The 13,392-nt window shown below is 51.0% G+C and overlaps 4 protein-coding genes across 4 annotated transcripts; 3 read left to right on the top strand and 1 right to left on the bottom strand.

Annotated features, from left to right (window-relative positions):
- The first annotated feature begins 4,638 nt into the window (after positions 1 to 4,638).
- On the top strand, positions 4,639 to 6,386 carry SEPMUDRAFT_149258 (decaprenyl-diphosphate synthase subunit 1). The gene is made up of 2 exons (XM_016905443.1): positions 4,639 to 5,974; positions 6,026 to 6,386. The coding sequence occupies exons 1-2, from the start codon at positions 4,751 to 4,753 to the stop codon at positions 6,185 to 6,187; spliced, it is 1,386 nt and encodes a 461-aa protein (XP_016760758.1). The 5' UTR covers positions 4,639 to 4,750; the 3' UTR covers positions 6,188 to 6,386.
- Positions 6,387 to 6,779: 393 nt separating this feature from the next.
- SEPMUDRAFT_44755 (ankyrin) lies at positions 6,780 to 7,712 on the top strand (the record flags this gene model as incomplete). The annotated part of the gene is made up of 1 exon (XM_016908941.1): positions 6,780 to 7,712. A coding segment is annotated over one exon (933 nt), but the record flags the coding sequence as incomplete, so codon positions are not given.
- A 580-nt stretch (positions 7,713 to 8,292) lies between these two features.
- SEPMUDRAFT_44100 (NAD(P)-binding protein) lies at positions 8,293 to 9,431 on the bottom strand (the record flags this gene model as incomplete). Its single annotated transcript, XM_016908917.1, has 2 exons — positions 8,293 to 9,216; positions 9,309 to 9,431. The coding sequence occupies 2 exons, from the start codon at positions 9,429 to 9,431 to the stop codon at positions 8,293 to 8,295; spliced, it is 1,047 nt and encodes a 348-aa protein (XP_016760756.1).
- Positions 9,432 to 10,360: 929 nt separating this feature from the next.
- Positions 10,361 to 12,153, top strand: SEPMUDRAFT_149256 (RRM_1-domain-containing protein). Its single transcript, XM_016905442.1, has 2 exons — positions 10,361 to 10,900; positions 10,955 to 12,153. Exons 1-2 carry the CDS (start codon positions 10,555 to 10,557, stop codon positions 11,641 to 11,643), a joined length of 1,035 nt encoding a protein of 344 aa, XP_016760755.1. The 5' UTR covers positions 10,361 to 10,554; the 3' UTR covers positions 11,644 to 12,153.
- Positions 12,154 to 13,392: the final 1,239 nt, after the last annotated feature.

Raw genomic sequence — 13,392 nt, 5'->3', positions numbered from 1 at the left:
GAAGATACCTCGGAGGATAAGAAGGAGGATAAGGAGGACGATACTAGGTAGACTTACCTTACTCGCTACTAAATCTCTACTAACTCGCTATATATAGGGCCGTATATACCTCCGATCTATACCCGCGCCGGCCTACTACTATAGACTCTAGCAACTTCTAGTTCTGCTTAGTCGAAAGATAGTAGAGCTAGTTAGACGAGGCTACGGGCGACGACGCGACGAAGAAGAAGGTCGTAAAAAATAACCTATAGAAGTTCGACTAAGCTAGCCGAATTATAGAGACTATAGAGGATATTAATACGCTAGATCCGTATTACTAGTATACTCGCGGTCCGCGCGACGTGCTATATAAGGTAGACGTAAAGAATAGTATTATCTGTGCCTACTATAAGCGATATACTAAGTTAGGCTATTAGGCCGAGATACCCGTTAACGATTCCCCTAGCGATTCGTAGCGAATCGCTTAGCTAGAGGCTACTATTAAAGCGCTATAGGCTACGGTCGATAGCCTATAGGCTACGGTAGAGACCGTTTAAGATAGGATAGGCAAATTAGAGGATTAGGTAGAGTAGCTTATACTATACGTCGACGAGCTCCGGCGTATAGTCTATAATATAGCTATAGCGGTATAGCCGTAGGGTAGAGTATCGATACCGGAATCGACTACGATTCTACGTACGTATAATTAGTAGATAGGTATATATATACCTACCTATTTATATATATAGTAGCGATATACCGTAGCGAGTATAGCGAGTTAGATAGGCTATACGCGATCTATAGCGTTTCTATAGCGAGTTAGCGAACATAAGCTAGCGCCGGGTATATCTAACTAATCGGATTGTCCGCCGACCCTACGCAAACTCTATAATATAGGTATACCGTCGTAGATATAAGTCGATAGTAGTAGATAGCTATAAAAATCAGTCTTTTCTACTCGTATCTATACTCTATATAAGTAATACCGGGCGGCGCCGGCAGTAGCAATAGTAACCGCCGTAGCGTTAGGCCCCGGAGGCCCTACGGGCTTATATCTATCGATACTAATAGCGAGTACGGCGATTTATTTCTTACTTAGCGCTCTGGTTATTGCCCTCTCTCCGATTAGAACCGCTAGCTTGTATCGCTTAGCCGTAGGCGTAGCGGCAGGCGTAGCGGTAGGCGTAGCGGTAGTACTACTCGTCGCGCTCGCTACTAGCGTCGCTTCTAAGTCGACGAACTTAGGTAGCTTACGGGCGTTAGTTACGCTCTCTGTCTATAATGCCTTCTCTTTCTTAATATAAGCGTTGTCTATATCGGTATTACCGTCGATTTCGACAAACTTAGGTAGCTTGCGGGGGTCAACTACGCTTTCTATCTATAATGCCTTCTCTTTTTTAATAAATAGCTCGCTAAGCTCGTCGGCGGCGTCGCTAAGCTCGTCGTCGTCGTCGTCGTTATTGTACTTATCGCCGTAGAGCTGTTCGATACTCTAGAGGACTTCGGATACTACGCGCGTTATATAGCTACTCGCTACGCTCGCTGTTAGTATCGCGCGTAAGGCTATAGTACCCTCCCTATCCTTACGCTTTTGCCTTAGTTACTTGTATTGCTAAACGACGATACTAGCTTCGTACGTACGTACGGCGGATCGGCTAGGTAGTAGTACCTTAAATACCTCTATAGACTCGAGGACGTCTACGCTTACGATACTAGTAGATAATACTCGGTTCGGTTTATTAGTCTTAGTATAGAATAATCGTACGAAGAATACGTCGTAGAAGTCTTTAATAGCCGTAATAGGCTACGTAGGTAATTTATTCGGCTCGAATCGCGCGAGTATAAAGTCTATTAATAACTTCTTAGCGCTATTAGCTACTCGATCGCGATCTGTCTAATAGTTATATAGGTCGGTATAGGCAACCGGATCGTAGTACTTCTACTTATTATTACTATTCTTAAGCACTCGTATAGTAACTCGCTACGTATATACTATAACGCTAATATTAAACGAGATAGCCGGAGGCAGCGGAGTTAACCGCAACGACGGTAGGGCCGGCGTAGACTAATGCTACTACTAACGTATAGTAGGAGGTAGCGCGCCTGCGTTTAGCGCGACGGCTATAGCGGCCTTAGCCCTAAACGCAATATTAGCCTCGTTACGCGCAGTATTCGCGTACTATAGGATTCTCGCGAATGTCTAGAAGCCCTATTAACCGTCGCTAAGTATTCGCTATATAGATCGCTTTAAGGCGACTAACCTTTACTTAGTATACGGGTACTAGCTACTACGATTGCGACGGCCCTAGCTACAGCTATAGCGGCGGCAGCGGCGGCGGCGGCAGCTGTCTAGTAGTAGCTAGAAGGCTACCTTCTAGTATACGTAATACTTTATATACGAACGTAGTACCTAGAGGGTTTGGATTAAGCTAATAGTACTAAGAGCAGAAATTAAACTTGTAGAATATAACGCTATATCGAATCGACGGTACGACTAGACAGTATTCGGCCTAGAGGCTAGATAGGTTGTCGGCTATAGTAAGAGGGTATATATATATAGAAAAGAATTTAGATAATAGTGCGTACTATAATATATACCCTAGAGGGCTTAGCTCGCTTAGCTCGTAGTTATACTCGTAGAGGAGAATTTTCCTACGCTAGCTCTATAGCCTACGGATTATTATAGAATTCGATAATACCTATATCCTCGTTCGCGATTAGCGTATTACTAGTGTCTCTAAATGCCTCGGCCGTCTACTACGTAGGAATCTAATCTCTTACTACTAATAGCTTTAGAAGTATACCGAGTATTAGCTATTGTTCTAAGCTAATATAGTTATTAACTAGGCTACGTAGGGTAATATAGGCCGTACGGTACGTACGGTCGCTAGTCGCTGCGTTGTACGACGTACTACTAATAGGCAGCGCGATACTATAGGGGAGGAGGGTCGCTTTATACTATTCGTAGGTATCGGCGGGAAGAAAGGCCTCGAGGTCTGTTATTAAGTTAGCGAGTAGGCTACGAGGAGAGCGAGTATATATACCAAACCCTTCTAGCGTCCCTTCGAGTATCTATAGAACCTCCTTAGGTATACGTATACCTTAGTACGCGGCGCTATAGAGCTCTAGATAATGCCGTAATATATAAGGTATACCTAGAATAGAGAAGGGCCGGTTGTTCTACTTCCGAATCTTATAATAGTTCTATACGTTTACGAACCCTATAACTGTCTTGTAGAGGATCGTAGTATAAATCGCAAGGAAGGCAATACGATTACCTAATAACTTAGGGTTAAATTCGTTCGTAGCATTTATACTATAGAAATACGCGCGCTATCCGTTTAGCGCCTTAGCCTACTAATTCTACTATGCCTCGATACGCTAATTCATCTTACTTATACTATATCGGAACTTTCGGAAGTATTTACCGAATCGTAGTAGTAGTAACTCGGCCTCGCTACGAGCCCTACGCTTAGTATTATCGACGTCGTAAGCCGTACAACGTACTATATAGTATACGTCGGCGGCTAGAATAGTCTTACCTCCGCGATCCGAGCGTATAATTACCGGCGCGTATCTACTATAGCGTAGTATCGCGATATATTAAGCAAGTACTAAGACAGCTAACCTACTAGTAATACCGACGTAAATCTACTCTATATATCGCGCGTATATATCGATTCTACTATATATCTAAATACCCTAGTACTCAAACTTGTAGTATACGTCTATCGAGATAGCGGCTAGCGGTCTAGGTATAATTATAGCGCTATAGTACTCTCTCGCTCTCTCGTATCGCCGCTAAACAGCGTCCGGATTAAGCAATTTAACAATACGGTAGATACGATCCCTAAGGCGAGTTAGTACACGAGTATATAGCGAGTATATAATAGTATCCCTACGTACCTCCTAATTATATTTATCTCTAAGCGTAGATACGTATATAGGTTGCCCTTACTATATACTTCTACCTCTAACTTTACGAGCTCCCCTACGAGCGCCGTAGCGATTAGCTTATCGGTATATACTTACTCTACTATAGGTATCTGTTTCCTAAACTCTAGCTCCTTACGTATACGCCGATACGTTCTCGTACTAAGATTCTAGCTATTAATCGTAAGTATAGCTACTGCCTTATTGTCTATAAGTCGTAGCTTATTATAGGTATACGCTATACGTATCTATAGGCTATCGACCTCGTCGGATATATTGTACTATCGTCGATTTGAAGGCGCGTATAGTATAGTAAGGCCCTAGATTACTAGTCGTCGCTCGAATATACGCTATATAATAGTAATACCGAGTTAGTAGTATAAATTAGCGATTATCTATATATATAAGATACCCTCCGCAAGCTATATAGCGATATAGACCTAATAGTTATTATAATCTATAACATTTAAGCCTCTAGGTACGTACGTCCGAGGCATATTATAAGCTGTCTACGAGTAGACTGTAGGTAACAGTATAGTGAAGTAGTATAAAGATGAAGTTGAAGACGGAAGCCGGGGGTAACGGATGGCGGTTGGCCGCTTTGGCCGACCGTCGCAGGGCAGGGTTCAGTTCCCTGGAACTAGCACAGCTAGTACGGTGATCGACAAGCTACAAAGTCTCGAAATCATCAATGACTTTGGCTTATACATGTCCCTCGTAGGTACATTCATATTGCTGACACCGCCGTCATCACGCTCTTTCACTTCCGATATACAGCACCAGCGTAGCTTCTTGCTGACCCAACGGCCCCTGTGAAATTTTCTCTGCTGCCTCATATATGCCTGTCGGCGCAGCGGCATTGCCGCGAGTTTTTGTTGGGCCACGCACAGCTTCGACGATCCAACGAACGACGACGGTGACGGCCGCGACAAATCCGCACTGCCCACAATGCCTTCGACCCATACTGTACCGGTCGTTTCATCACAGCCGGCGGAAGCTGTACCATGCCACACTCCAGCGAGAGCAGTCAGCAGTCGCCGCCGCCGTGTCGCAGGCGAAGCAGCTTTTCCACGCCGCGCCTCCGCCAGGACCCATGGGCCTCGACATTGACCCATTGCGGAGTGTTGCAAAAGAGATGAAGTTCATGACGGGCAATATACGACAGCTGCTCGGCTCAGGCCATCCCATGTTGGACACCGTCTCGAAATACTATACTCAGTCCGAGGGCAAATACGTACGGCCCATGCTGGTGCTTCTCATGTCGCAAGCCACCTCACTGTTCCCACAACGCCCGCGGTCACGAGCTAGCATGCAGCGAAGCGTCGACACGCCCATCTCCTCGCCCTCCGTGCTCGCCGATGCAAATCCCTCGTCACCTCTCACAGCACCCAGCGCCGAAACCGCGGAGCTCGCCTCCGATGATTCCGTACTACCATCCCAACGACGGCTGGCAGAGATCACCGAGCTCATCCACACTGCCTCTCTCCTGCATGACGATGTGATCGATCACTCCGATGCAAGGCGGGGGAATCCGTCTGCGAATATCGAGTTTGGCAATAAGATGGCAGTTCTGGCCGGAGACTTCTTGCTCGGACGAGCATCCGTGGCCCTGGCCCGTCTACGCGATCCAGAGGTGACGGAATTGCTAGCCACGGTCATTGCGAATCTCGTCGAGGGAGAATTCATGCAGTTGAAGAATACGGCGACGGACGAGAGATATCCCACCTGGAATGAAGAGACGATTACATACTATCTGCAAAAGACATATCTCAAGTCTGCTAGCTTGATCAGCAAGTCGTGCCGTGCTGCAGCATTGCTGGGAGAACACCCACGGGAAGTGGTGGAGGCTGCGTATCAATACGGCAAGAATCTTGGGCTGGCGTTCCAGCTGGTCGATGATATGCTGGACTACACCGTGAGTGGCAAGGAGCTTGGAAAGCCAGGAGGCGCAGACCTAGAGCTGGGTCTTGCAACTGCGCCTCTACTATTTGCGTGGAAGGACAACAAGGAGCTGGGCACGCTGGTCGGGCGAAAATTTTCGGAGAAAGGGGATGCGCAGAGGGTGAGTTTCCCACGGCGTGTCTATTGTGGAAGCCTTTCTAACTTGACACAGGCACGAGACATCGTGATGCAGAGCAACGGCATCGAGCAGACCCGAGCACTGGCGCAGGATTATGTTGATAAGGCTGCTCAGGCCATTGCTGGATTTCCAGAGAGCGAAGCCAAGATCGGGCTGATCAACATGTGCTCCAAAGTAATGTTGCGGCGGAAGTGAGTTCAATACCTACCTATGTGGCGTGATGGACTTCAGTAAACATCGATGTATGAGGCTCGTTATCCGGTGTTGTGGCAGGGAGCATTGCCCGGTCGTCCACCCATTTCTTGTTGCGACAGGCTTGTATATTCAGCATGTACATATACTCCCACGGCCGCTAGACTTTACATATACAGTCAGGTAGAACAGAGGACACGGAGGTGACGGGAGGGCAAAAGTGTACTGTAGAATCTATATATAGAGTTACGCTAGTTCCATGCCCTTACTGTACCTGGCCCTACGGCCCTACCTTCCCTTCCTTCCTGCATCTGAACGGGCACCTTCTCTGCTTTGAGGAGTTTGTCATATAGATGTATGCCTTGAAGTCTTGAGCCGGTCTCAAGCAACACACCACGGCCCTCAGACGATGAGATGAGATGACATGCCTTCAAGTCTAGAGACGAGATGTATGACTCGGCCCCTACACCCCCTCACCGTCTCCACCACCACCACCATCACCACCTCCTCCCCCTTCATCACCACCACCACCACCACCACCACCTTCTGAAGCTTGTGTGCCTCCCCTCCCCTAACAGACAGCCATTTCCACAGGATCCCGCCCTCAACGCGTCTCCGCAGAGCGATTCTCCTCAACGACGTGCTCCTCGTGCACCGCATCCTCAAGAACCACCCTCTCCTCCTCCACAACACCGACTATACCGACAAATCCAACACTTCGCTTCACCTGGCCGCCGAAGCTGGTTTTACCGAAATCGTCCATTTGCTCCTCACGCTTGGCCATGACGCTACCGAAGTCTCGCGAACCACAGAGCACAACACCCCGCTCATGCTGGCTGCTAAACACGGACGCGTCGACACTGGAGTCTTGCTCATCACACAGTGTAAAACACCCTCTGTCCATTTGAGAAATGCCGCTGGCCTCGACGCCCTCGCTTTGGCTGCCACGTGTCCCAACAGTGTTGCACTAATTCCAGTCCTACTGAATCACGGAGCAAGAGTGGATGGGGTGGATTTAGATGGCAACACGGCTTTGCACCATGCTTCTGCGAGTGGAAGTTTGAAAGCCTCGAGAATCCTACTGGGAGCTGGAGCAAATCCACAAGCTATGAATTATAGTGATTGGACTCCGCTGGCGTATAGTCAGACTGTGGCTGCTGAGGTTTACTTCAAAAACTTGATTCAGGAGGACTTGGTTCAGAAGAGGAGTGTGCAGACTAGGATCGTGCCGAGGGGGAGTGAGGACCTATTGAGGAGAGGTTTGAAGGCTGGCGGTGGTGGTGGGGTGCGAATTGTCCAGCAGCAGCAGGAAGAGGAGGGAGTGGGGGGTGACGCTGGGGACGAGGGCGAGAACGAGGAAGATCAGATGATCGGAGATGCGTTGAAGAGGCATTGGAGTCCTGTTGATCGGAGGAGACCCGGGACGCCTGGGGGAACAACACCAAGACATGAATGGGGGAGTCCGCCGCTGTTGAGTCATGTCAGGACGAAGAGTGGGGATGGGAGGACGAGGGCGGAGAGTGGGTGATTCAGTACCATGCGACCGATGATTGGGCCTGGCAGAAAAACAGCATGTAGCACACGAACAAGACGACAATGCCTGGCACTCGTCGGCCTAGACCCTTGGAATGGATAACGAGATACGTATGTAACGAGGCTCTGTGCAATGGACCGTTGCCAAAGAATCTTGTCTCTGCTCTGAACCGCGTCGATCGCTACGAGAACGCTGGAACGGTCGAGCGTAAAGCCCGGATCCTACACTTGAGATCAATTTGCACGATCGGATCTATGGCCGTAACGATTCAGGACTGGCTTACTACGCGACTTGCCTTTCCTTTATATGTTCTTGTTGGGTGATCTTGTTGACAAGCAATCGCTACATCAATCAGTAAGACTGATGAGGCCAGAAGGGATGCTTGCTGAATCACGCGCTGAGCAGTGGAATGACACAGCCAGTGCTTCAGCACAGATCTTCAGCCGTGAGACAGATGGAATTTGAAGGCAGCAGACACAGGCAAATTCGCATGAGTGCTACTTTGTGCTGTTGATAAGTCGTTATGAGTTCTGTTCATCCTATCATGCTATACACGTACCGTTTCCCGTGCCAACTACGACGCAATCTCGATGGCAATCTTGCCGACATGTGTCGCCTTTTCCAGCTCCTTGTACGCCTCAATCACCTGATCCTTTTCAAATTTGAAGGTCTTCTCAATCGGAATAGCCAAATTCTTGCTCGCCACAAAGTTGACCATGTCTTGCGTGAGCTGTTTGGAACCGACGTTGACACCACGAACTATGCAGCCTTTGCCGAGCACAAGGGTCGCGACATCCGGCATTTCTTCTTGTGCAGCAGGCTTGAGAAACCCAATGACTGCAATCTGACCACCTTGGGCGACAGCTTCAAACGACTGAGCGATGGTTCCCGACCCGCCATTTTCGAAGATGATGTCTACGCCCGCGCCCTCTGTGAGTTTCATGGCCTCTGCGCCCCACTCGGGTGTCGTTGTGTAGTTGATTGTATGATCGGCACCGTACTCGGTCTTTGCTTTCTCGAGCTTCTCATCCGATGAAGATGTGATGATGGTTCTTGCGCCTGCGGCCTTTGCCAACAGAAGTCCCGTCATCGAAACACCACCCGTTCCTTGGAAGAGAACCCACTGACCTGGCTTGAGAGGAAGGTTGCCGTAGAGGGCATTCCACGCGGTCGTACCGGTACAGACGAGAGCGGCAAGCTGGGCCCACGAGAGCTTGGTAGCCTTAGGCACCTTGACGACAGAGCTCGCGGGCAGCGTGATGTATTGCCGCGCCACACCATCGACTGGCCCACCCAGCCCGTTCTCCCAATCCGGTTGAGGGCCATACTGATGCGTCGTGTCGAAATTGGCGATGACAATGTCCTCCTTTGCGAAAGATGTGACATTGGGCCCAACGGCGGCAACGGTACCGGCCGCGTCGGACAAGATGCAAACATTGTCCTTGACGGCAAAGGGGTATGCGCCTTTTGCGATGGCGAGGTCACGATAGTTGAGCGTCTGCAGCGGAACACGGTTTAGCTGTCGCTCGAGAGGGAGAGAGAGAGAGTGTGTGTGTGTCAAAAGTCTTCTTCATGCGACGTTGCACGTACCGATGCTTGCACTTTGATCACCACCTCATGCGAATGTGCTTTGGGTATCGGCTCCGCTTCTTCGGTGATGGCTTCGTAGCCAGCACCCTTGGCAGGCAGTCTCAGAACCTTTTGCGTAGACATTTTCTGCTGCAGCGTGGTAAGCTTATCCGTCAAGACGTCCTCGAATTTCGGAGACTTGGAAGAGGCCTTGGAGGAGGAGGAAGGCATTGGAGGGTAGCAGATCCGCCCGCAGTGGAGATAATGTACTACTAGTCTGCCGAGCTGCTGGAAGAAATACATTATGAAGCAGTGGTAATGACGTAGCGGAGCGGAGATCTTTCTGGTGGACACGGCGCCCGAGTCAGCGGCACGAACTACTTGTGCCCAGGCTGCTCCGAGACGTGAGACATCTTCTTTGGGCAGTCCGAGGGTGCAGGCTGACAGATGCTTGTTGATAGTGTCCCCCGTAGTGCCATGGCCTCCCACCGGCCGGACCCATGGAGACCAGCGAGTCGTAGGACAGGTATGAGCTGGCGATGGGGCGCCCTTGGGACTCCTACGGCATATCTGTGTATATCTACCTCCTACGGAGGTAGGAGGTGGGTCTACGGGTCGGAGGCGACACTGTTCGCATACATGTACAGACTACATGAACTCTACTGTACCTGCATATGGACACCTCGGGGTGAATATGACTGTATGTAGCGTTGAGACATGCCGGGAGGCTCAGCATACGTGTAGTGGGATGGAGGAGGAAAGGGGGTATAGGGGGGTACAGGCCGGTGGTAGTATGGACAGAGGACTGGAGGTGGTCGAAGGGGTCGAAGTGGTCGGGTGGTACCGTAAGTACATGTAGGTGGGAGGGAGGAGGTACATAGTATATAGGAGGTATGAGGTATGAGGTACATGTACATGTAGTTGGACTCTCGGAAGCACGGCTATGAGCTTGGACCCTTGTGGCTGGCTGGCTGGCTCAGCCTGGCTGGCTGAATGGACTTTCACGAGGTTAGGTAGGCCGTAGGTACGTACCGTACCCTTGTACTCACTTTACTGTCATTGAGGCACATACATTTCCTACAGCAGACAACATCGCGCGTCCACCGACTACCTGCACAACACTACAACAACAAATCTTTTCCTGCAGCGCTCATCACGAGACCAGCCCCACTGTTCAGCACTCCATTCGAACAGTGCCACGCACACGTACCCATACGGACACGGACACGACCGACAAGCACACCGCCGCAAAGGCGTACGCGACAAGATGGCGCAACGCGAAAAGGGCGGTCGCGTGGTCTTCATCGGCAACATTCCATATGGCGTGAGCGAGGAGCAGATTATGGACATCTTTGGCCGCGCAGGACAGGTCGTTAACTTCCGCTTGGTCTACGACAAGGAGACCGGCCAGCCCAAGGGCTTTGGCTTTTTGGAGTATACAGACACCGATGCGGCCGCCTCGGCCGTGCGCAACCTGAACGAGTCTGATCTGAATGGGCGAACATTGCGGGTGGACTATAGCAATGACAATCGGAGCGCAGGTGGTTCGGGCAACCAGACCCAGCCGCCAGAAAGTAATCGAGCGCCTCCACCTGCGCATTTCAACATGAATGGTAGGTACACACAAGAGGACATGCATCATGTCGTATACTGACGCTCATCACCAGGACAAGCACCACCGCGACCAGACCCTTCTGCGCTACCTCCACTTCCCCCTGGGACGGAGCTCCCACCTGGCGTGACCGCATTCGACGCCATCAGCAGAACTATTAATCAGATACCCACACCCCAGCTGATCGACTTCATCAGCCAAGTCAAAGGCCTCTGCTCTTCCAACCCAGGTCAAGCCACTGCCCTGTTGACTCAAGCTCCTCAACTGGCCTACGCGATATTTCAGGCGATGCTGCTGCTAGATTTGGTCGACGGCACCGTCGTCAATCAACTCGTGGCCACGGCCCCCCCAGCCGTTCAACCAGCCCCACCGCCGCAAACTCAGCTTCCGCCCGCAATTCCACCTCAAGCAATGCCACCACAAGGATACCAACCACAAGCGCAACCAACCCCCGGATATCCACCGCAAGCTCAGCCGCCGATGCCGCCACCGCCGCATGGCTACCCTCCTGGCTATGGACCCCAGCCCGGATATGCGCCAACTCCGCCGCAGTCGTCTTTCTATCAGCCTCCACCACAGCAAGTGCCGCCCCCTCAAGCTGCCCCACCGCCTGCTCAGACTCCAATGCCGGAGGCGCTGATCGCCCAACTCATGGCCATGACGCGAGAACAGATCCTGATGATAGCAGAACCATCACGGTCACAGATTATCAATTTACGGGCACACTATGGCAATCCAATATGAGCGAGTCGACTGTGATAAGCGTTGTCGGAGACCAAACGAATGCGGTGTCTCTCTACCAAAAATTGCAACCAATCGGGTTGCGACTCAGATGAAGTTGGGCGTACCGTCGACTGCTGGTAAACTCCATCATATGCACTGCATCTGGTCACTGCCGCAGTATGGCAGTATGCCAGTATGTGCGGGGATTGTCTTTACCTCACGGTCAAGGTGAGAGTGCTGGCAAGTGCCTGGTAATGATGTTTTGTGACACAAGATGCAGCTCTGCATGGAGTGCTTCAGCCTTCATTCATGCGCTCGAAACTACGTGGTCTCTAGCGCACAGTGCGAGCCCTAGCATATATAAGGTAGACTTGGGCCAGATACGGAGCAAGATGGAGAACCGAAGATCGGCCGAGAGATCAGATGAAGCAAGGGAGGAGCCTAGCAGAGACTGTCAAACATGACAACGGCCCGCAGTTCCTCCATCATTCGACCTCACATATGTAGGTCCTGTAGAAATTTGTATACCACTGCGTCCATCCAATATGAATCCCCTACCATATCGTGCTGAGACTAGGAGGTACGACGTGGAGAGCTGGAATAAGTGTCCGCCACACAAGCTTCAATAAACTTTCAACCCACAACTAGCGCAAAGCATCCTTGTCGTGCTACCCAGGCTACCAGCCACCGCGTCTGCAGTACAACGCATACATTGTACCGTCCAATGAACGAACGACTCTGGACGAATCGGCCACGATGGCAGAGCGGCCGACGATGAGTCGCTTGCGGTGAATTCTGCTCGACACATTATTATTCCTCATTATAAGGTATACGACCCAGGAGATACAGGTACCGATCAAAACACGACGCCGACGTCAGCTCGCCAGGACGAGCACATTGCAATTCTTGGAGACCAGCACTCTGTGAAAATGTGGAAAGCGGCCTTTACAGGGCGAAGCGAAAAGGGTGGCGACAAGGACAGAGAAACCACGAGTGTTTCTGGGAGGCCGGAGGTGCGGCGCAAGAAGAGCAGCGGCAGCAGCAGGAGTACGCGCGGAGATGTGGACGATTCTGCGAGTGTCATGAGTGGAAGCTCCCGACGGCATCGGAGTAGCAGATACGAGAGCAGCGCAAGGTATGCTGACACCGAGGAGCGTGCGAAGACCAGCTCTAGATATGAGGAGGATGACCGCAATCGTCAGAAGGAGACCTCGTCCTTCTCTGCTCCTCCATCTGCCTATGGGAGTGCGGCGACTTATGCTAGTCCCACCTCCAGCTCGTATGCGACTGCGCCAATGAGTCGCGTGAGTGCAGTGGAGACAAGGCCCCTCACCGCAAGTGCGTTGCGCATGCTGCCCGACGAAGACGACGACGAGTGGGAGGACGACGACAAGACGGCGAGAAGCGAGCGGAGGAGCAGCGCCAAGAAGCGAAGTCCCAGCGATGAGCGTGAAAAGAGGCGGAAAGGCAGTGGCAAGAGTGCGACGGCGGCGGACAAGGAGAGGGAGGCGCAACAGAAGCGCAGTTCCAGTCGCGAACGCAAGGAGAAGAGGAAGAGCTCCACCACATCTGATAAAACCAGGGATAAGCCATTGTCGCGTCGCCACGAGCCAGAGGTGGTCACAGAGAGCTCCCGCGCGATTCCAGCCATGGCGAGTCTGGAGCAATTTCCGGGACAGTATGGAGGAGGGGGCATGATGGGACAACATCAGGACTACTATACTATGTCTGGCGCATTGCCAGCTTCTGTGCCTCAATCTCAGTTCCCCG

Source organism: Sphaerulina musiva, assembly GCF_000320565.1.
Source record: "Sphaerulina musiva SO2202 unplaced genomic scaffold SEPMUscaffold_5, whole genome shotgun sequence".
NCBI lineage: Eukaryota > Fungi > Ascomycota > Dothideomycetes > Mycosphaerellales > Mycosphaerellaceae > Sphaerulina > Sphaerulina musiva.
This window is presented reverse-complemented; position numbering and strand designations above follow the sequence as displayed.